The 22888-nt window shown below is 40.8% G+C and overlaps 2 protein-coding genes across 3 annotated transcripts in view; both read left to right on the top strand.

Moving 5' to 3' along the window:
- Window positions 1-11737, top strand: part of ELAC2 (elaC ribonuclease Z 2) — a 33526-nt gene extending 21789 nt beyond the window's left edge. The window contains exons 18-24 of the mRNA XM_007433892.3: window positions 849-887; window positions 2166-2275; window positions 4391-4490; window positions 4571-4691; window positions 4800-4878; window positions 5549-5693; window positions 10068-11737. Coding sequence (XP_007433954.1) covers window positions 849-887; window positions 2166-2275; window positions 4391-4490; window positions 4571-4691; window positions 4800-4878; window positions 5549-5693; window positions 10068-10304 — 831 coding nt within the window. The 3' untranslated portion in view covers window positions 10305-11737. The remainder of the gene's footprint in view (window positions 1-848; window positions 888-2165; window positions 2276-4390; window positions 4491-4570; window positions 4692-4799; window positions 4879-5548; window positions 5694-10067) is intronic.
- Window positions 11738-12757: 1020 nt separating this feature from the next.
- Window positions 12758-22888, top strand: part of DNAH9 (dynein axonemal heavy chain 9) — a 212906-nt gene continuing 202775 nt past the window's right edge. For both annotated transcript variants that reach the window (XM_088133503.1, XM_088133502.1), the window contains exons 1-4: window positions 12758-13163; window positions 21036-21232; window positions 21550-21708; window positions 22031-22161. In XM_088133503.1, coding sequence (XP_087989629.1) covers window positions 12765-13163; window positions 21036-21232; window positions 21550-21708; window positions 22031-22161 — 886 coding nt within the window. In that variant the 5' untranslated portion in view covers window positions 12758-12764. The remainder of the gene's footprint in view (window positions 13164-21035; window positions 21233-21549; window positions 21709-22030; window positions 22162-22888) is intronic.

Raw genomic sequence — 22888 nt, 5'->3', positions numbered from 1 at the left:
CACTGCAGTTTTATTTTTCTCTTATTTGTTACAGGTAGTCCTCGCTTAATGATGGTAATTGGGACTGGCAACTCTGTTGCTAAGTGACGTCATAAAGTGCGACATCATGTGTCTGCGCTGACTTATGATGGCAATTGCAGCAGTCCCAGTTGCCATTGTTAGGCAAGCCCACGTGGTCGCAGCGTCTCATGGTCATGTGAACACCATTTGTGACCTCCTGCTGGTTTCCCCATTGACTTTGCTTGTTGGAAGCTGGCAGCGAAGGTTGCAAATGGCAATCACATGATTGCAGGATGCTGCAATGTCATAATCGCAAGCTGGTTGCCAAATGCCCAAATCGCAGTCGTGTGACCGTGGGGATGCTGCAACAGCCACAACTATGACAACCATCCCCCTCATTCAGCGTCATTGTAAGTTCGAACAGTCGCTGAATGACTGGTCATTCAACAAGGACTACTTGGATATTAAATATAATCAGTGGTCTGGATTTTATTGTATACCCTCCTTGCTTCTATGTTTTTCTGTCAAACTATAGACAATCCATTTATGTAGCTAATTTTTCTCAGTTGCAAACAACTTTGAAATTACTTTAATATTGACTGGTTAAACAACCAGCCAAATTTGTTAACATCAGTATGAACAGTATTTCAAAACCACTGATTATGCTTTTCTTTTCTAGCATTAGGTAAAACTATGTTGTCTTCAACATATTGTGAGAGAGGGCATCTTATATAGGTTGTTTTTTTGCCTTTCTACAATCACCTTCCTTTAAGAAGAAACATTTAAAGAGGAGTGTATTAGAAATAAGCTGTCACCTATTCACAATTTACCAACTTTCTTTCTTCTAGGGCTTGTTAAATATCTTGTTGCAGAGACATCGTGCACTTGTAAGTATTTATTTATTTATATGATTTATAAAGCTTCCCATCTCACAGCAGTGACTCTGGGCGACATACAGAAATTAAAACCATCATAACAATCATAATCATAACCCATGATGCTCCAGTTAACAGTAACACACAAAACAAAAGCCACATCACCAGCAGAGGTCATCTAACTGTCTGGCCCAAATGCCTGGGGGAACAGCCAGGTCTTCAGAGCTTTCCGGAAGTCTATCTGAATCTCTGAGGGGATGCTGTTCCACATGGCAGGCACAGCCACAGAGAAGGCACAACCCCTGGGTGCAACACGATGGCACTGTTTGATGGAGGGACCTGAAGCATGTCCTCCCTGTTAGACCTGGTGGGATGAGCAGAAACAGTGGGGGACAGAAACAATGGGGGACAGATGGTCCTGCAAATAACTTGGTCCTATGCCATGTAGGGCTTTATAGATGGTAACCAATACCTTGATTTGGATCTGGAAGCCTGCTGGGAGCCAGTGCAGCTTGTGAAGCAGTGGTCTTAAATGAGTGTATCAAGAGATACCCAAAACTGCTTGTACCATTGTGTCCTGGACCAGTTGCAGCTTCTGAATGCTCTTCAAGGACAGCCCCATGAGGAGTGCTTTACAGTACAGGTAGTCCCCAGTTTAAGAACAAGATCCATTCCAAAGTATGACCTTAAGTCGAATTTGCAAGCCGGAACAGTATTATTGTATAATACTATATAAGTAATATTGTGTAATGAACTCGAACCATTGTGTATTTAATTCAAAGCATTGTGTATTTAACTTGAATTTTGCTACAGTAGGCTCCGTTCTTAACTATGGGTCGTCCTTAAATCAGGTGTTCTTAACCTGGGGACTACCTGTAATCCAAATGGAAGGTGGTCATAAGCAAAGCCTCCGGTTCATGAATGGGTGCCATTGGTACACAAGATGAACCTGTGCAAAGGTTCCCCTAGTCGCAGCTGACACTTGCTCTTTGAGCAGGGGCCATGGGTCCAGGAGGACCCCCAAATCAAGCACCAGCTCTGACTAGGGAAGTGCACCCCCAAGGAGACTTAAAGATGTCAGTCTTGCCACGGTTGAACCAAAGCCTGTTCTTCCCTGTTCAGACCCACATGGCCTCCAGGCACTGGGAAAGGACCTCCTTTATTAAGAGTACCCAAGTATCAGAAGAATATACAGGGATTAATTCTTGCCTTGTTTTCTAATGTAACCTCACAGTTTACTAATTCTTGCAAAATCTCTCATCATTTATTTACTTATTTTTCTTCACTCAGGTATCTCGGGGGGAGTCTCCCAACCCACTGTTAATGGTTGCACCCACAATACTTATGACATGGCTGAATCAATACCATGATCACTGTCAAGAGATCCTGGGGCATATCAAGTATGTAGATACTTATGTGAGACATTGAAGTATATTTGTAGCAATATTATTATTTGTGTATGTGTTTGGTTTTACTCTGTTTTTACTGTATTTTTATATTGTTTTTATTGTATTTTAATTAATATTTATTGTTGTTTTATTGTGAACCGCCCAGAGTCACTTTTTCATGAGATGGGCGGTATCTAAATTTGAAATATAAATAAATAAATAATAAAATATGTTTCAAGTGAGCTACTGTTAACCGAAAGGTGACACACCAAGATGGGTCACTTGAGACTTCACTGTTCATACCTTGCTATATCCCCAGAAGTTATAGCTGTAAGCATTACTCACCATATGGAAACCATGTCTTTTTTGTATCAGCTTATATTCCACTCTTCATCAAAGGAACTCAGAGCAGCATGCATGGTTTATCACTTTTATTCTTGTTGTAACCCTATATTGTAAACTACACCAAGAGAGTTTTCTAATCCAAGAGCATTCAGTGGCCCTGTTCCCACAAAACACTTAATCCAGTTGGTCATTAACCTGGTTAGATCTCCCTACTAGTGATTTTGGAGCCCACTTTCTCCAGGAAGTGCCATTGTCTGATGAACCCTGTGCCAGGAGAATACTGGCATGATTTCATAACAGCACTAGCTACTCTCCCATTGGCCTAGCAAGCAGCAGTAGATATGGCTTAAAATGTGCCGCAGCCTGTTTTTAAGAAGTGTATTTTGTGCTATCAGGCCTTGGCAATGAATTTTATAATGGAAAAGGCTTGCTTTTTTCAGCTGTTCTGTCTCTTCAGCTTTTTTTCTTGGAGATAGCAGTGCAAAATGAGGCAGTTGAATAGATTTGACGTTCCCAGGATACAGCTGATTGGACTGAATTAGCTTAGCTTAGATTGATTCTGCTTTGGGCTGAATCTAGCCCCATGGGAATCAGTTCATAGGGTCAGTTGACCCAGTTGTGGAAACAGGGCCAATGAGTTTCATGTCAGAATGGAGATTTGAACTTTGGTATCTCCTTAATTCTAATCTGGCAATAATTGTATTAGCACCTTGGTGCTCAGTTTAGTTATGGGTTTGAAGAAGTTAGAGATCGGGGTGAATGAATTAATTTAATATAGTAATTTAGTGTCTTGTAAACCTCTAGGAAAACTACCTAGTTTCTCTGTTGGGGTCCTAACTTGTTTAGAAGAGGAGGTATAGGTACATTTCACATAGATTTGATTCAGTTTGCTGGTTATTTTTTAACCTCTGCAGGGTTCTACTTGATCTCATACTCTTTAAATCATTGTTCATCTAGATCAGAATAATGTGCTGGATGACAAAATATTTATTAGAACCTTGTTGGTAACAGTTCCACCAAATGTTTATTATGGTTAGTTATTATATGTTAATCTTTAAAATAAAAAGATTCAGCATTGCCAGTTTAGAGCAATTTTACATTCATGTTGAGACTTGTGATTAATTTTATTCTTTATGAAATTCATTGAGTATGTGGATAAGCAGGTAATGGGATGAGCCATTAGGTTCTTCTAATGAAATTGGTTGATGTGAGCAGAAAATAATACTACATTTGATAGCTAATAACATTAGGAATTTGAAAGAAAAAACAAGTGTCATAATGGTGTGTACTTATGAAGATGATATTATTATTATTATTATTATTATTATTATTATTATTATTATTATTATTTCTCCCCCACCCATCTCCCCCACAATAAGGGACTCTGGGCAGCTTACAAAGACATTAAAACTATAAATATATATAAAATACATAATATATATAGAATTAAAACAATACTAAAAAAAGAAAAACCAAGAAGATGGAAAATCGGGCCGGGGACAGCTGGCCACTATGGGGCTAGCCATCTCCCTGCTTGAGATATTCCCTCCCCGCCCGAGGCCAAGTGAGAGAGCCAGGTCTTCAAGGTCCTCTGGAAGGCCAGGAGTGAGGGGGCCAATCGCACCTCCGGGGGTAGAATGTTCCAAAGAGCGGGGAATATTACTTTCCCCCTTCATACCAAGTAGTTTTGCTGCTATTAAAAGTTCTTTTAACTCACTCGTTCACAAAACAAAACCATACATGCTTTTACTATAATTGTGGGTCTCTCTTTTTTCCTTTCAGAATGATTCCTGCCCAGTTTTTAAAAGAAAACTGTGATATATTTAAACCCAGTGCAAAAATGTATACTGAATTGCTTATGGAGAAATGTGACTTCAGAGAGGTAAAAAAAAGGCATGGGATAGACTGGGATAGGAAAAAGCACATAGAGGTTTCAAGTGGTTAATGTGCTGTGATATTTAGTTTCAGACATGCGAAGTCCGGCACTGTAAGAATGCCTTTGCTTGTTCCATGGTCCATAAATCTGGTTGGAAAATAGTCTATTCTGGTGACACTATGCCATGTGCCGCTTTAGTTGACATGGGTAAGCTACGCATTTACCTCTTTATTACTGGGTATACTTTGTGTCAAACCATATGTTCGAAACTCTTCTTATACCGTTCTTAAAATGTCACAAATACGGTTTTCACAGGAAAGAATGCTTCTTTGTTGATTCATGAAGCAACATTGGAAGATGGAATGGAAGAGGAAGCTGTAGAGAAGACACACAGGTAAAGAACTTCTAGCATGATGACATTACCATTTTTTTCATGTAAGAGTGGCATAAAGAAGATTTTTAAAAACTTTTAAAAATCTAAACAGTGATAGAAAGCATCTATAATTTATGTTCCTTGAATAGTTACATAAGATTGGAGCAAATATTAACTGCTTTGGGTGTTTGCATAGTTTATCTTGTAGTTAAGTCTAAGTTAGACTTGATTTTTGTAAACCTCTTTTTGTGTTGTAGGGTTATTTTCTTTATTTTAAAAGCCTCTCCCCCCCCATTATATTAATATGCTAAGAAATATATATTTCTGACATGAAACAAAGAATTATATATAGGGAATAGATGTGGCCTTTCTCAATATTTAAAGGGTTAACTTTGGTATTACAAGAAGAAAAACACAAATTGAGACTGAGCAATTTAAAATTACAATGATTTTCAGATCAGGACTCTGGTAGGGGTGAGGTTGGTGACCTGGGTTTCTGAGGGCCAACTATATCGCTTGGCATTTTGAAGCAGGAATAGCAGTTGAAATAGTCCATAAATGCTTGTATTTTGCTCCTGTAGTCTTCTGATTTGCTTTTCCATCCTTTCTAACATAGTTTGCTATGAGGGGTTCCGGTTCTTCATTTCATACTGTGGAAGCCTTTAGTTGTCTTTTTGTTTCCTCTTTATAGCACTACTTCACAGGCTGTTGAAGTTGGGATGCAAATGAATGCAGAATTCATCATGCTCAATCACTTCAGTCAACGCTATGCTAAAATTCCTCTTTTCAGCGAGGATTTCAGTGAGAAGGTTGGAATTGCATTTGATCACATGCAGGTCAGTTAAAAATGTAGCTTAAGCTAAGAGAGTTCCACATTTTCATGTGCTTCTCTTGGATATTGAATGTATTTTCTAGTCACACAGTAAAATTATATTGGGGATCTCTGCCCAATGTCTCAAGCTATCAAAGTTGATGATTCTGTCTTACCTAAATGGATACACAACTAACACCTCATAATACTATGCAAGTATGTATAGTTTCTGTTGTTTTTGTCAGCACTCCTTTCTTGCTTAGACTGCAGTTTCTTCTTGAGTCCAAGCTTATTCTCCCTTCTGTGCATTAATTTTTATTCCTTCCTTTGAAGCAACCCAAACTGCATTATTTGGAGATGCTTTCCTTTCATTATTTTCTCACTCACAAGGCAGTGATTGTATTTCCAGAATGAGTCTGATTTGGAATAATTTAGTCTAGCAATCCCTTTCAGAGAATTTTCAATTTTAATTTTAAGAGGCATAGACACAGTAGATTAGAATTCTACTGGGCTGGGCTTAGTCTAGTGAGCAAAGAGTAATGTCTTCTCATTATCCAGTTGGAATATCAGGTCTGATAGGAAATCACTGGTCCAAGTTGCTCAGTTCCTCTTCAGAACGTATGTTCATCTCTCCATTGTGTAGCTTAGTCCCAAAGTTTTTCAGTGTTTCCTCTAGAGGAAAGTGGGAATCGAGAATAACTACCTTGTCAGGGATTGAAAGGTGGGAAGGAATTATAAATATTTGAGCATTCTTTTTCCAAATCAGAAAGAGTTGACTTTCTGCTTAAAGACTTTTTAAATTCTTTCTTCCGTTATGAACTGAAAGTGTGAATCAGGAGGAAACCCCCTGTGACACAGGTGCCATAGAAACCACAGCCCATGTCCTTTGTATTATCAGTTCTACAGGGATATTCGCCACCAGTTGATTAACACCCCCCCCCCATTTAAATTTCCAGGACACTCTGATAATTTTTATTTGTATTATCTGTTAAACAACCAAGATAAATGTATTTCTCTAAAAGTAGCAAAATTCTGCTACTTTATGTGTAAGCTTCGCCCACAAATGGTTGCTAATAGTTATTGATGTTAGGGGATAATTTTGTTTTGTTTGTTTCATAGAATATATTTTTATTGGTCAGTGACCAAAATAAAGTTTCTGTCTGTCTGTCAGGAGGAAATAGGTGCTCAAGTATTGTAACCAAGGTTAGCTTAAATGCTTTCTCATTTATCATCTCACTGAGAAATGTGAGCACAAGGATAGAGGTACAGTGGGGCAAAAAAGTATTTAGTCAGCCACCAATTGTGCAAGTTCTCCCACTTAAAAAGATGAGAGAGGCCTGTAATTTTCATCATAGGTATACCTCAACTACCTATGATGACAAAATGAGAGACATAGGTATACCTCAACTACCTATGAGAGACAAAATGGGGAAAAAAATCCAGAAAATCACATTGTCTGATTTTTAAAGAATTTATTTGCAAATCATGGTAGAAAATAAGTATTTGGTCAATATCAAAAGTTCATCTCAATACTTTGTTATATATCCTTTGTTGGCAATGACAGAGGTCAAACGTTTTCTGTAAGTCTTCACAAGGTTTTCACACACTGTTGCTGGTATTTTGGCCCATTCCTCCATGCAGATCTCCTCTAGAGCAGTGATGTTTTGGGGCTGTCGCTGGGCAACCCGGACTTTCAGCTCCCTCCAAAGGTTTTCCATGGGGTTGAGATCTGGAGACTGGCTAGGCCACTCCAGGACCTTGAAATGCTTCTTACGAAGCCACTCCTTCATTGCCCGGGCAGTGTGTTTGGGATCATTGTCATGCTGAAAGACCCAGCCACATTTCATCTTCAATGCCCTTGCTGATAGAAGGAGGTGTTCACTCAAAATCTCACGATACATGGCCCCATTCATTCTTTCGTTTACACGGATCAGTCGTCCTGGTCCCTTTGCAGAAAAACAGCCCCAAAGCATGATGTTTCCACCCCCTGCTTCACAGTAGGTATGGTGTTCTTTGGATGCAACTCAGCATTCTCTCTCCTCCAAACACGACGAGTTGAGTTTAGACCAAAACGTTCTACTTTGGTTTCATCTGACCATATGACATTCTCCCAATCCTCTTCTGGATCATCCAAATGCTCTCTAGCAAACTTCAGACGGGCCCAGACATGTACTGGCTTAAGCAGGGGGACACGTCTGGCACTGCAGGATTTGAGTCCCTGGCAGCGTAGTGTGTTACTGATGGTAGCCTTTGTTACTTTGGTCCCAGCATTCTGCAGGTCATTCACTAGGTCCCCCCATGTGGTTCTGGGATTTTTGCTCACTGTTCTTGTGATCATTTTGACCCCATGGGGTGAGATCTTGCATGGAGCCCCAGATCAAGGGAGATTATCAGTGGTCTTGTATGTCTTCCATTTTCTAATTATTGCTCCCACAGTTGATTTCTTCACACCAAGCTGCTTGCCTATTGCAGATTCAGTCTTCCCAGCCTGGTGCAGGTCTACAATTTTGTTTCTGGTGTCCTTCAACAGCTCTTTGGTCTTGGCCATAGTGGAGTTTGGAGTGTGACTGTTTGAGGTTGTGGACAGGTGTCTTCTATACTGATACCAAGGTCAAACAGGTGCCATTACTACAGGTAACGAGTAGGGGACAGAGGAGCCTCTTAAAGAAGTAGTTACAGGTCTGTGAGAGCCAGACATCTTGCTTGTTTGTAGGTGACCAAATACTTATTTTCCACCATGATTTGCAAATAAATTCTTTAAAAATCAGACAATGTGATTTTCTGGTTTTTCTTTCTCATTTTGTCTCTCATAGTTGAGGTATACCTATGATGAAAATTACAGGCCTCTCTCATCTTTTTAAGTGGGAGAACTTGCACAATTGGTGGCTGACTAAATACTTTTTTGCCCTACTGTATCTTGAATAATCTGCAAGTAGGCCTGATATTTGGGCCTCGTTTTCCTTCTTCATATTTCAGCTTTTTTTTACTCCCCACCCCCGCCCCCAAGATATAGCTTAAGTGCATTTTCACTTTCTGGAGACTTAGCAACCATTTCTGAATCTGTGAACTTTGTTATTTTCTCACAAAAAAGCCATTAATAATTCTGCTAAGTCTACAAGAAAGGGTTTTTTAAAATTAGTTTTATGTAGGAGTAGTAGTGATTGAGCAGATAATTAATCTGTGATACTGGTTTTTTAGTAAACCTCCAGATCACCATTCTTTAGGATGTTTACTCAAGAGTCTCTTTGGACACCCATAATTTTGGCCTATGTTCAAGCACTTCAAAGGAAGGAATGATACATATAATTACATATATAATGATACGCATTTGGGATTGGGGGAGTATATCGTATAGGAAGATTCAAATGTTGATAAATCCCTGGGTATTCTTATTTTCCTAAATCATTTCTCTAAGCTGAAAAACTCCGAAATTGCTATTTCTCTAGCTGAGCTTCTGTATACTTGTCCTGCCTCTTTTTCTAATTCAGGTCTCTGCCCAGCCTCTCTGCCTACTCCTCAACAATGGTTCTATCACTTTTAAAACTAACTTGCCTATGGTAACTTAATTTTATATGTTGTCTTCCTTCATTTTTAAAATCATACCTATTTTTAGTTTTAGTTTAGTTTATTTTATCCCTTCATGTTATAACTGTAAAGTAACCTATTGTAATTGAATGATCCGAGGTCTCCAGACCTACAATATCAAGGTAGGTCTGGTTCTGTGTTTCAATCTCTTGGGATTTTTTGCTTGCTGCCACGGCTCACAGATCATGCTTTGAGGTTATAGCCACATAACCTCCTTTCCCCGCATCCCAGGTTCTTTTGAGCAATACAGGTATATTTGCCACAGGGCTTCTTGTCTTCATTTGATAAAGAAGTTTCTAAAGTTTAAGAAGAATTATAGGTCACACCATCTCCTTTCCAGTTATGAGATAGGAAATAGGAGATAGGATCAGTTAAGTGAGAGGAGCCTCAAATGAACAAACAAAAGATAGGAAATAAATAGCCATTTTCGTAGGTATGATATCAGTCTGGTGGGGGTTGGAGCTGGTGACCTTACTGAACAATTCAGTGTTCTGTTCCCAGTCAGCTTTTCCAACAGAAGAGGTCAGATGTGTTGGCATGTTAGACTTGAAGAACTCCGTTTTCAGACTTCTGAGATGGTTCTTCCTAGAGATCAGAACATTTTATATATATCAATGAGCTTCAAAAATTGACTGGGCAGTAGAAGCTATTAAGAGTCCAGCAGGTTTTTCTTTGTCTGCTGACACAGTTCAAAAGAATTTAGTGTTAAGGTACATGCTTTACATGTAATCTTTCATTTACAAGAATTTAAAGGCTGTGGATATACGCAGATTCTGCACAGTTTTTGCTATATATTATTGGTCTTCTTTGTCAGGTTCGTTTTGAGGATTTTGATGCCATTCCGAAACTGATCCCACCTCTGAAGGCCTTGTTTGCAGATGAGATTGAGGAGATGGAGGAGCGCCGGGAGAGACGAGAATTGCGCCTCTTGAAAGAGGCGTTCAAAGCCTCCCAGACTGTCAAGGGGAACAAGTCACCAGCCAAAATGAAATTGGAATGCACAGATGATTCTGTTGGAGCACCAAATAAAAAACTCAAAACTACCAATTAAGCAAAGCAGCAAATTAGCTGCCGTTGTATCAGGGAGAGTAACTTCAGCATGACATCTGATATGTGTGACGCTAAAGGCTCTAGGAGTTTTCAGCACATTGAACTTTGCCAGACTGTTGGCTCTGGATAAATTGCCTGTGTTGCCTCTACAAGCAGAACTCCTGTTGGACATGTTAATAGCATAGCTAACAAAATGTACTTCCTAGCTTCTCTGGATAAATCCAGAGACACCATCTGGTCTGATGGCTCATTTGCCTGTCTGCTGGAAATATTTTATTTTACCCTTCTCTTGCCTTTTTTTTTTTAAAATATGGTTTAGACAAAGAGGAAATATGGTCACTTAGACAAGTGGGGATCTGCAACTTATTTGACTCTCAAAATATTGGTTGATTTCTTTAAAACAAGTCCTTTACACTGGAAGAGCTTGTAGTGTTGTGACCATATACACTTCTGGAGTTGTCAATGCATATCTAAAATTAATTTTGCAGCATTTTTCCTATGAAGCTATTTGCAGTGTACTGCTTTAAGCACAGTACTCATATTTTTAAATTCAAGGGCCCAGTAAATAGAATGTACAGAGCATATACATTGTGTGCATATTGTCCTAAACTGTATTCAGCTATATTATTGCAAGGTAGACATTTCATAGAGTTATACTAACCACCTAAATAAGTACAAACTTACTGTATTTTTTTTTCCTATCGTATTATCCACAAAAAAGAAACTCGAATTCCCTATCAGCTCCAGCCACCAAAAGAACAAAGTGATTAGAGTTATGGTTCAGCAAATACCTGGATGGCTATAGGTTTCTTACCCTTCATTAGGGTTGTAAAAGGAACAGGCATAATTACAGATAGTATTATTCATTAAATTGATATCCCAGCTTTCCTTATGAGAATCGAAGCATGCACAGTATTCCATCCTCCTCTGAGGAATAAGCTGGACTGGAAAATAGCTCAATCATTTAGCTTCCATGTCTAAGGATGAACTTGAAGCTGTGTCTCTTCTCTCACCCCTCCCTAGTCCAGCATCAGCCATAACTCAGTATTTAGATGCCATTTGTTGTTGCTTCTCCAGATACATAGTGAGGGCAATCCTTGGTAAAAGTATCAGAGGAAACCAACGACAGGGCCATCCTTGCCAATAGTTCTCAAGTAAATGGAAGGTCCCAAATTTCTGTCCACCTTGCTTTAGGGAGAGTTTAAAGCAAAGAATGAAGTAGTTATCAGTTAATTGCCAGGGAAGGCAGGGGTAGTTTGTTGGCCTAATGCAGTGTTTTTCAAACTTGGGCACTTTTAAGATGTGTGGACTTCAACTCCCAGAATTCTCCAGCCAGCAAGTGGCCAAGTTTGAAAAACATTGCCCTAATGTAGTCTTTGGATAGTCCCTAAAGTGGATGTACTGTAAAGGCAATTAAAATGAGCAGAATGAGAAGTGTCCTTCCTCTATATTAAGAGACTAGTAGTTGAAAAATCTGAAAAAGTGGTTAAAAGAAATTCCCATTTCTTGTGAAGCTGTTGAAATACAATTTTCCTTCATTCTGGTTTACTTACAATAATAATAATGTACTATTGGTTCAAATTACTTAGGTGCGTGATTCTCATCCAGTGAAGGTGAGAATGCTGTGCCATTGGACTCTTTTTGGATGAATGCTACCCCCTTGCCCAGCTCCTGAATGCTTTCTAGTGCACTGTGTGTATGGTGCAAAACAATCCTTGCTGCAGAAAGTGAGGAATTGAAGCAGAAGCTGTTCACTGACTTTCTTTGTAGGCAGCACAAAAGGATTTAGTTTGTGTTTAAGGTTTAGCTTCTTGTATTGTGCAAACCCAAGAGCTAGTTTGGTGTACTGTGGTGGTTAAAGCACCAGGCTAGAAACTGGGAGACTGAGTTCTAGTCCTGCCTTAGGCACAAAGCCAGCTGGGGGGGGCCTTGGGCCAGTCACTCTAAGAAGCAGGCAATGGCAAGCCACAGGGACTAGTCCAGGAAGTCACCAGGAGTCAATACTGACTGGCAGGCAGGCAGGCAGAGATTGATTGATTGGTGTGAACCTAGCCTGGTTCACATGCACTAAACTCTGATTTCTTTAGCCATAAGTTACTGAAAGACTCCCAGTTGCCTTCAAGCAGGGTGCTAAGCCGTTAATCTATAGTTGATAAGCCACCGTGAATTATTTCATACAACCCAAGCGCTAAGCGAAAAGCAACAAGCTGCGTTAGCGAGGTTCTCTGGGGAGTTCGTGGCTGTTTTCGGCCATTTCTGCCTGCATTAGGGAAAGGGCGAGGAATCCGCTCGTACTGAGCTACGGTTTCTCGCCTCTTGCGTGCTTTTCCACGAAGGAAAAGTGGCAGCCTGTCAGGGCTCACTTTTGCAACGGTCCCTCCCACTCCAGCTCAGGAGCGTCCTCGTCGCCCCAGCAACAGCGGCGTCGCCCCAAACACTGACGGAAGGAAGCCCGGCGGGCATGGGGGGCGCAGAGGAGGAGCAGGAGCCGGACCGGGAGAGCGCCCCAGAGTCGAGTCCCCGCGCTCGGCTGCTTGGGGAGCGGGTGGCGCGCAGCTTGCGAGTGGAGCCGGAGCGCTGGGCGCGTTGCCTGGGCTCCCCCGAAGCGCAGCGGCTGCTGCGCGCCTTTCTCGATGCCGATCCAGCCGGGCGGCTGCTGTTTGTCACGCAGGGCGTAGCGGGGCAGCTGGCGCTGGCCGAGGGGCTCGCTCTGCCGCCGACCGCTGGTCGCTCTTCGAAAGGGGTTTTCCTGCTGCGCCTCGCATCTGGGCCCTTGCGCTCCCCTCCCGCCCCTGGGCAACTGCTATGTGGAGACCTGTCGGCAGCCACCCTTGACCACCTCGCCACTCTCGTGGAAGAGGTAGGCAGCTCGGGGGGCTCTGAGCGTCTTGCCAGCTTTCGAAGACTCGTTTTGGTTCAACGTAGAGCTTACCGGATCTGGGCTGCAAGAGTCCGAACGGCCACTAGATGGCCCAAATACAGAAAACGCCTCGATTTTTTTTTTTCCTGGTAGAATCCGCGAACAGTTGCGTGACAGATGGGCAGGCAGCCTTACCTTGCTTAACTCCCACTGCTTCTTTGAAGGCACCTTTGTCATGCAGCTCCCTAAAGCCCCCAATAACTTGTTATAAGGGATGCTGAGCAGCCTTCTGTCCACACTTAGCATTTGGCAGGGGGTGGGGTAAGGTGGGGAAGGCAAGAACCGAAGTAAACGGGGCAGTGAGACAAAATGTGCAGGACACGTGGACGGGATTGCAGTTATCTGTATTTTCCCCAGTTCTTTCATTTTGTCTTGTGGTTGTTTGTTTGTTTTCTGCAGTGTTAGGTTTATTCTTGTAAACGTTGTAATTCTATGTTAAGCTTAGGGCTTATTCAGTAGTTTTCACTGTTTTTTTTAATGTCCAAATATTAAGAGACTGGCTTGTCAGTTTCTGGAGATTATGCTGCTGAAGTTCACTGATGCAGTTAAAAAAGGCTTCATACACTGAGGCTGATAAATTTTCTATGACTTTTTAGCATTGGTGTACTGAAGGGGCAATGCATGATGGCAACAGAATCCTGGAGGGTCTTTTCACTGGGATCTTCCTCAGAAACAGAATAGTTGATAGACCTTCCAGGTTCTGGGAGATAAATGAAGTAATTATGAGGCTTTAAGTTGTACTCATGTTTGTGGGAGATTAGCATAGAAGCAAATAAGCAGGCAAAGGTTGGAATTTGATGGGATTTTTATTTAATTGCCATTTAAATGACAAGTTTGCGTTTCTAATTAAAATCAAAAGAAGAGTTGTATTTCTACTGACTGCAAGATCTTTTTGCTAACGCGCCATGAGTTTACAAATCTAGCCTATTTGTAAAAAATAAACACTACCTCTGAGGTTAGTGGATGTTATTGTCAGGTAACTGTGCCCAGGATCATCATAATCATGCACAAACACAAACCTCTATACCATGCCATAGAGCATGTCTTTGAAAATTGATTAACATTTTAATTAGAACGATATACCTGGCATCATGTAGCTAAAATCCACTGTGACTACATTTAGACATTTGTTGAAGACAATAACAATATACATGTTTAATTTTATCCTATATAGAAGATGTCTGGGGATATTTAACATTTAATGTTACATGACTATGGCCAACATCAAGATTTTGGTCCTTATTGGGTTTCATCTCTAACATTACCTTTTCATATGCTGGGGGAGAAAAGACTTGATTTCACTTCCTAGAGCATCTTTTAGTGCCTGGATTTGTGCCAGTTTCAGTATGAGTGTTCCCTGTTCCGTATCAGCAGAGCATCCATATGCTTTCCAATCACTTTAGCAATTTGCTAAACTGTTCAGATCCTGTTTTACCTGCTAAGTTACAGTATGGAAAACAACAACAACAATATTATAAAACTGCTCTTTTATGTTGATGATAAGTACCATTTGAACTTGAGCTTCTGTATCTTAACGGTGTAGGAAAAACTGATATTATCAATAGGTTTAGTTAACTGGCTGGCTGTAAATGGTGACTGACCACAGTTCTGTATCTTAGAGAAAGAAAAGGGGGAGAGGGGAATGGGGATTCGTTTGTTTTGCAAAGGGTTGCTGATGAAGAAGAATGCATATCTTCAGATCACAAAACAAGGAAATGCAGAGCAAGGCCAGGCACCCATCCAAATTTGTTGGGAGGAGCTATATTCAGTTCCTGAAGTTGCCTGTTAAGTCAGGAGAGGAAAATCTTTTTTTGTGTTAAGGGCTGAATTCCTACAGGTATATTCTGCTGGGGGCTGTGTGACATGCCAGTAGTGGGTAAAACAACCCATTTTCAGCTGCCAGGAAAGAGACAGATTATTTTTCATAGGGGATTGTATGGCTTGTCCGCAAAGGACTTTTGAAATTAGGCTGCTAACACAGATCAGCAGGTGCCCATCTCTGAGTCAAACAATCTCTGCTGGTGGGAAAGATCTCTGTCTAACCTTATGGAGCACTGCTAGTCAAAATAGACAATAGTGGATATTTAGGGCCATCCAGTGTGTGTGTGTCAAAAAAGCCAAGATAACGGCCACAACAGTGCAATTGAAACGTTGGTCTTTTTCACATCTGTCAGTGCATGTATAAAAGAGGCAGGGCTTCAGTTGCATGATCACGGCGGCAATTTGTCTTTTTTTTTACTTCTCTCTCCTCTTTTGGACATCGCTGTGTGTATTGGTTGCTATATGTTGGTGTAAGTTTTTTGTTTTTAACAAACAACCAGGGAGGGAGCCTGATTTGAGCTTTAGCTTGCTGCAGTTGGCGCCTGACCCCCACCCCCTCAAATAGGAAGCTTGTAGCCATTAACCTGGAGCGCAGCAGAAATGGTTAATCCAAGCCACTGATCCAATCTATGCTGATTATTTGTGAAAGAAAGTAGTTGCACTGGTGGGCATCTCCCTGATGGATGTAATGTGTACTTTCCTTTAAATGAATGATTAATCTGCCTTAATGCAAGGTGACAATGTGTTTCATGGTCTCCCTATTTCATTTTCTAATGACAAATTAACTTTATTAGGCCTCCTATAATAGCTACTATATACAGTATCTGTTAACAGTAAATGCTACTGTGTTGTGAGCCTTTTCAAGGTTTACTGTTAACATTTGATGTCTTAGCCTAAGGAGTGCACGCATTACAATTTTGCTTGGAATACATCAAAAGACTGAGAACCAAGAATACGCACTCACATGATATGGTTATTTATCAGTTGCTCTGCTCAGGAAAATATATATGCGAGGAACTTATTAAATTCTCCTTTACCAGTAGTTGATTTCATCTCAGATGTACTACATGGATTGGTTACAAAAGCAGAGGACGACAGGGCCAAGGGCTCATCTATGCAAGCACGATTATGTGCTTTCCTCCCTTACCCTGTGCAACTAATACAAAATGGCTGTACATGATGCTTTTCTATCTGCGGTGCTTTTTATGTGAGAAATTTGTCACATTTAAAAAGGATCTCAGGTTCTTGATTTGTTTTCAATTTGTAGTCAAGTGGAAATTGCAAAAGAAGAGAACTGTGGACAACTAAGTTTCCAAAAGTTGCTGCAGGAGTTCTTGTTGCACACAGATCACCATCAGTGTGTTTTAGCTTCCTTGGGCTGCATGATCATTCTTAAGCCTTGGCATTTGTATAGTACAGCTCTGCAGCTCTTTGGATTTAGAGTAGGAAAGATGGTTTGGAGCGCGCATGGCTCACACATATACAGTAGTCCCTGTCAAATAAAAAACTTCTTTTCTGAGGATTGCACTGTAGCCACAGAGGGCAGCTATGAGATCCTGAGAAGAGACACAGTTGTTTTAATGAGTTGCTGACCAACTGCTACCAAGTACTCTCACTCACTCCAAAGTGCTTCATAGCCCTATAGCATAGTTTTGCTTAGTTTGATGGGTTATCATTTCATTACTGTGGACCTATGCACATTTATCATTGTGGAGTAATAGTTGGACTTATTTCTGAGTAGATGTATCCTCATAAGTCCTTTAAATTTCCTGCATTCCTAAGTATTATTATTCTGTTGACTTCATATGTCTGTATGTTATCTTTACAACTTATTGTTTTTCCTCTGTTCTATGTTTACATTTCACTGTCTTCTGTATGGGTGGAGAATAGCAGATATTGGAATCATATATTTGCATATATTAATATGAATAGAGGCAAAATTAAAGTAAACCATTATCTAACATTAATTCTGGGGGCAGGTGAATCAAATTTATATTTGCATACTTGTTTTTAGTCCCAGTGCATCCGATATGAAGGTGAAGCTGAATTATTATTTTTAGAAAACAATCAACCCCAAGACCTGATCAATGGAGCTTTGGTGGCCCCAGGTTTCATCCACTACTGATGAATGCCAGTCTGTAATACAGGCTGACCTGACATACATTCCTGAAACCTGGCTGGATATGGGGGCAGGAGTCCCCTCTCAGAAATTTGCCCACCTGGGTTTGGGTGTGGCATCAGCTGAGACTCTGGGGCAGGAGTGGGCTGTAGCCACTGTCATCCTGGTGGCTTCCAAGGTGTTGTTCTGCAGATTTGAGGCCTTATCCCTGGGCCATGGGGATCAGATGGTATTGCTCCATGTGTACCAGCCTTCCTACTACTCAGCAGTTTCTCTAGCTGGACCTGCTTGACTCCATGGCTAGGTTGGTGATAGAGTTCCCCAGGTTTATACTTCTTGGGGATTTCAACCTGTTTTTGTTGGCCCAAAGTCAGAGGCAGTTTAGGAATCTGTGGTCAGCATGACAACCATGGATTTGATCCAGGTTATTAACAGCCTGACTCACCATGGGGGTCACAGAGTAGATCTGGTTGTTATCACAGGGCAGTGTGGCATGTTGTCATCTGTCCTTTGCCCTGAATGCATCACTCCCTGATAGCCTTGGAGCTTTTCTGGCTGCCCCCCACCATAGAAGGAGGGACCAATTCAGTTGGCCCCCCTCAGGGGCCAGGTGGACCCAGGGGGGTTCCAGAGGGAACTTGGGGTAGTTCCTGGAATTCTGATGCATGTTTGACCAAGGCCTTAATCGCTGCTTGGAAAGAGCAAGCAACAGTGCCCTTGAATCAGTCGTGCCTGTCCAGATTCTTTATGCATGTGGATCCCAGAGAGCCTCCTGGTTTTCAGAAGAACTTCAAAAGATGAAGTGGCATAAGAAATGCCTAGAGTGCTACTGGAGAAAGTCAAAGGGCAAGTCCAAGTGAGCACAGGTAAGAGCCTTTATCAAGGATTATCCTGTGATGATAAGGGCGGCAAAATGCACATTTCTCAGCCCTTATTGGATCCATAGATACAGTAGCTGCCCAACAACCCTGTAATGGATGACTCAGTCCTTTTTGGGTAAGGAGGGATTGTGGGAACCTTTGCAGGGCTTTTTTGAGGATTATGCTTTATTTGTCAGATAATGTTGCTCTCATCTATTTGGAGTTATATTCTGGCTGCGCTGGTTGTCTGGGCTGGTGACTGCAGCTGGTTCTTATCTAGCTATCGGATCTGTGTTTGGCCCAGTTACTCCTGAGGAAGTGAACAGGATCCTTGGGGTATTGGACTCTGCCACGTGTGTGTTAGACCCATGTTCCTCCTGCATGGTCATGACCTTCCAGAAGGTGATATGTAGCTGGGTCCAAGTCGTGGTGAATGCCTCCTTGTGGGAGGGGATATTTCCACATGCATTAAAGGAAGTGGTGGTCCATCTCCTCATGAAGTCATCACTGGACCAGCAGTACTGGGCAGTTTTCAGCTGATCTCCAACCTTTCCTGACAGTCCCCAGGCATAGTTGGATGCAGTCTGGGGGTTCACCTGGCCTTACGGCTTCTGCTTGAGTTGTAGGCAGGGGCTGTGGCCAGGAGTGCCTGTGGCTAGTAATGCCTGTCCCCAGATCAAGGGGCACCGCTCAGGGCTACTCATGCTCTAATCACCTCTCGACTGGACTATTTTAATATGCTGTGCATGGAGCTGCCCTTGAAGAGATTCGGAAGCTTCAGCTGGTCCAGTATGCAGTAGCACATGCGGTATTGGGCTCATCATGGTATGCCCATGTAACACTATTACCACTTGAGCTGCACTGGCAGCCAGTAGACTTCTGGGTACAATTTAAGGTGTTGGCTGTCACTTTTAAAGCCCTACATGATATGGGGCCAAGTTACTGCAGGGCTGCCTACACCTAATGGTTTTTGCCTGCCTTGGTTTTTTAATTGATCTGGATTATGGATTATGTTTTTATCTTTGTTTACCACTCAGGTTCCATTGGTTAGATGGGCAGCCATATAAATGTTTAATACATAAATTTAATTAATAAATTTAAAATTCAGACTGGCACTTTCTTGTTCAGCAACTTGAATTATTGAAATAAGGATTAATACATCAAAATATTGAGAGGCTCCTTTAGGCACAGGGGATGAGTTTGCAGTTTTTGAGTGGATAATATTGCAAGTATTTTCTCTGGTCTGAATACAATTGGACAAAGTCTATAGTGATGAGTCAGGCAATGTCATGGTGATAATCTGGGATTTATTTTTTTTTTACTGTTGAGCCTAATGAAGTGAAAAGGCTCCTCACCTGTAGGCTTGATACATTCCCTCCCTGGCTCCTTTGGAAGAGGAGCTGGATCTGAGATTTTGCCAATGCTTCACTGGGCTTTGACAATCTCTTAGATCCAGTCGGTCATCCAAAGGAGTCAGGAAGGATGTGATGCCATCTGCTTCGAAGGAGGTGGTGGTGTGGCCTGTCTTGAAGAAGCTGTCCTGGTATCTGGCCATGTTTAAAAGTCTCCATCAAATCTCCCATCTTCCCATTTACGGTTGGGTGTAGAGAAGGTGGTGGCAAATAGCTACAGAAGATCCTAGAGTAAAAAGATTATTGGGATTATTTTCAGTCAGGTTTCAGGCCCTTAATGGGATAGATGGTATTGATCATTTTGGTAGATATCCTGCATTTTGACCTAGATGGGGGAATGTGCCCTTCTTGGTTGTCCTAGACTTCTCAGCAGCATTCAGTACTATTGACAGTGGTATCCTTCTGGACCACTTGCAAGAATTGGGAGCTGGGAGCACTATCCTGCAGTGGAGCTGCTCCTACTTGAAAGGGTGGTTACAGTTGGTGGCCATGAAGGGTCAGTGATTGAACCCCTGAGGGAATCAGTGTGGGGTTCCCCAGGGCTTGATTCTCTCCCCCATCTTATTTAACATCTATGTAAAACTGCTGAGAAAAATAATCTATTGGTTCAGGGCAAGATGTCATCAATATGCAGATGATATCCAGTTATACACCGCCACTCCAGGCAGAACCAGAGATACTGTGGAAGCCCTGAACCAATGGCTACAGGCTATAAAGATCTGGATGGGGCAAAACAAATATAGATTAAAGATGAAGTTACTGTTTGCCAGTACTGGGTAGTCTAATAACATTAGTCCTGTTAATCACTCTTGAGTGAGTAGTACTTTCCTGAAAAAGTTGATTTGTGTGTTGGGACTCTTCCTGGACTTCCACATCCAATTCAGAGTAATTTTAAAGCCCTTTATGGCACAGTATGAGCTTATCAAGCTTGCTAGAATAGAATCTGCCTGTCCAAGTTTAGGCATTTAGGGAGCACCTCTTGAGGGTCCTTTGCCCTTGAAAGGTTTATGTTATTAATTTTTAAATTGTGTTTTTAAAAATTGTCTATTCCACTACTGTACAGTGCCCAGAGTCCTTATGAACTCAGGTGGTTTATAAATATTGTTAAACCAATTTAATAAAGGATTAAAAGTGCTTCTTACCTGATGGCAGTATATTTTGGGGTATTTTTGCAAGAAATATATACCACCTGCTTCTCACAGTAGCCTTGTTTGTATTGTTAGGTTATAAACAATAACTATGCATAATCTCTTACTTGAAATTAATCTTTCCACATCTTGAGGGCCTCCAGACATATTTGGTTTGAATTCCCATACTTTCCAGACAAGATGGCCAAAGAGGAATATCTAGTCTCTTGGGGCTAATAGATGAATGCCTTATTTATGCAATGTTTCATAGGGATTATTTGCTTCTAATTATTTCCATATGTCTGTTCTGAGTAGAAACTCAGGGAGGGTTAGTACAGAAATCTCTAAATGGTTAATCGGTCCACCTGCTAGATGTAGTTTGTGGATCATGTGAAAATCAGGAAACCAGAAACTTTGACAATGTATTTTCTCCTATATCAGTTTCATAACTGAGTATATCTGAATGCTTCCAGGTAATGGTGCCTCTCTTGGTGAACCAAAGAAACCATCACAGTTGGCCCAATGTAGTGTCCCAAGATATCATTCATCATATCTGCTCTCTGAAAAGGAGTGTTTTTGTGATGGTTGGCCAAATTAGAGGAAAAACCTTGTTGTCTCTTCCTATTGAGCCTGAGAGAGACAGATGCATTGACTCTGACAATGAGAAAAGGTAAGTTCTAATACTTTAATTATTGACTTAAGTGGTCATTTTTAAGATACTGCATGAATTAAAAGCTTTTCATTTTTGGCTTTAAGCTATGAATTGTTGAGTGAGTAGAAACAGAAGCATGGAAATGTAAGGTACACATGCTGTACAAATAATGTGAACCAGTAAAAAGAAACCTGGAATGTAAAACTGGTTTGTGACAAATTTCCTATTGTTTCATTGAAAGTAGGAATTTATATTTTTACTTTATACTTGCTTTCTAGGTAACTACTTCCAAAAGAGAAACAAACCTCACCTGTTGATACTTTTGTTTTCTGCAGCACTGAATTGGTAGATAAGTCTATAATTCATGCAATTGAGTCTTCTGTTATTGAATGGACCCACCAGATCCAGAATGTTCTTAAAAGAGAGTCTTCAGAACTGCTTTTGCAAGGCAAAGATCCCCATCCAAAAATGGAGTTGGAGTTTTGGAAAAATAGGTACTGTATGTTGTTAAACTCATTCTACAATGGAAGTGTGGATGGAGTAGTAAGTACTACTGCTATGTGGTTTACAGAACCAGGTCATTAGTTTGTCCTAGCTTCCGACTGATGTAGAGGAAGAAGCTGGGAAGTAGAAACATCTGTTTACCCAAGAAAAACTTAGTTGTACAGTTTCTTACTTTCTGGTTGACATAAAGAATAAACTTTCTATGTTAAATTCATTTGTCCTGGGAAGATCATAAGACTGCTTGCTGCAAGACAGCATGTTGCTTAATTAGTTGAATAAATTTGCTCATAGCTTCTTCATTATATGTTGTAGGTATGAGGATCTACAGTATATTTACGGCCAACTAAAAGCCAGAAGAATTTTGACTATGTTAGAGCTACTAGATAAGGTGCAGAGCACCTACTTCCCAGCATTCAAATCCATCTTCAGTGATGTAGAAGCAGGTGAGACTTTGAACATTTGGAATACTATGATTAAACATAGATTATTGTAATTACTTGGTCAACTTCTACACAGTTGGAAGCTTTACTTCTTTTCTCATATAAAATGTTAACATAAGAGTCTTCTTTCATGCTTTCTAGAGAGAGTGATGCATGGCATTAAATCTCAATGATTAATCCCTCAATTAATGAAGATTATGATTTTTCAGATTATTAGGCACATTTGGAATTTTTAGAAAGAGTCATGCACTTCATCACAAAATTGCTGTATGTATACAATGTATATATACATTGACAAAACAATTGTCTTGGTGGTTGCAGTTAACCACAAAATATTTCACAATAAATTGGTGTGGCTAAAATATGAGTAACTTTCCGAAGAATTTGAATACAGGAGCCTGAGTTTTGAAAGACAAACCCATTTCTTTGAACCCACAATTCCCTCTTGTTCAAAATTATGTTCCTTATGTTCCTCAAGCACGCAAAGATTCATTGTTTTCTAATTCCATTCCATTGTCATCAACTCTTCCTGCATACATCACATATCCCTGAACTTTCCATTAATTTCCTAGCTGCCATCCCAAAACATCCCATACTCAGATGTAGCAATAAAATGCAACCTATCCTTTTTAAATTCACATTCATCCCAACAGTGACCATTTCCTACTAACTGTGAAATTAGGTGATAATATTTAGGTTTGCTACAAGATATAGTAACCATCCATCCCAA

Source organism: Python bivittatus, unplaced genomic scaffold, assembly GCF_059951505.1.
Source record: "Python bivittatus isolate LINGU-HERP-01145 unplaced genomic scaffold, Pbiv_v1 ctg000080_np1212, whole genome shotgun sequence".
NCBI classification, from domain to species: Eukaryota; Metazoa; Chordata; class Lepidosauria; order Squamata; family Pythonidae; genus Python; species Python bivittatus.
Note: the sequence above shows the minus strand (reverse complement) of the source record. Positions and strands in the feature narration are given on the sequence as shown.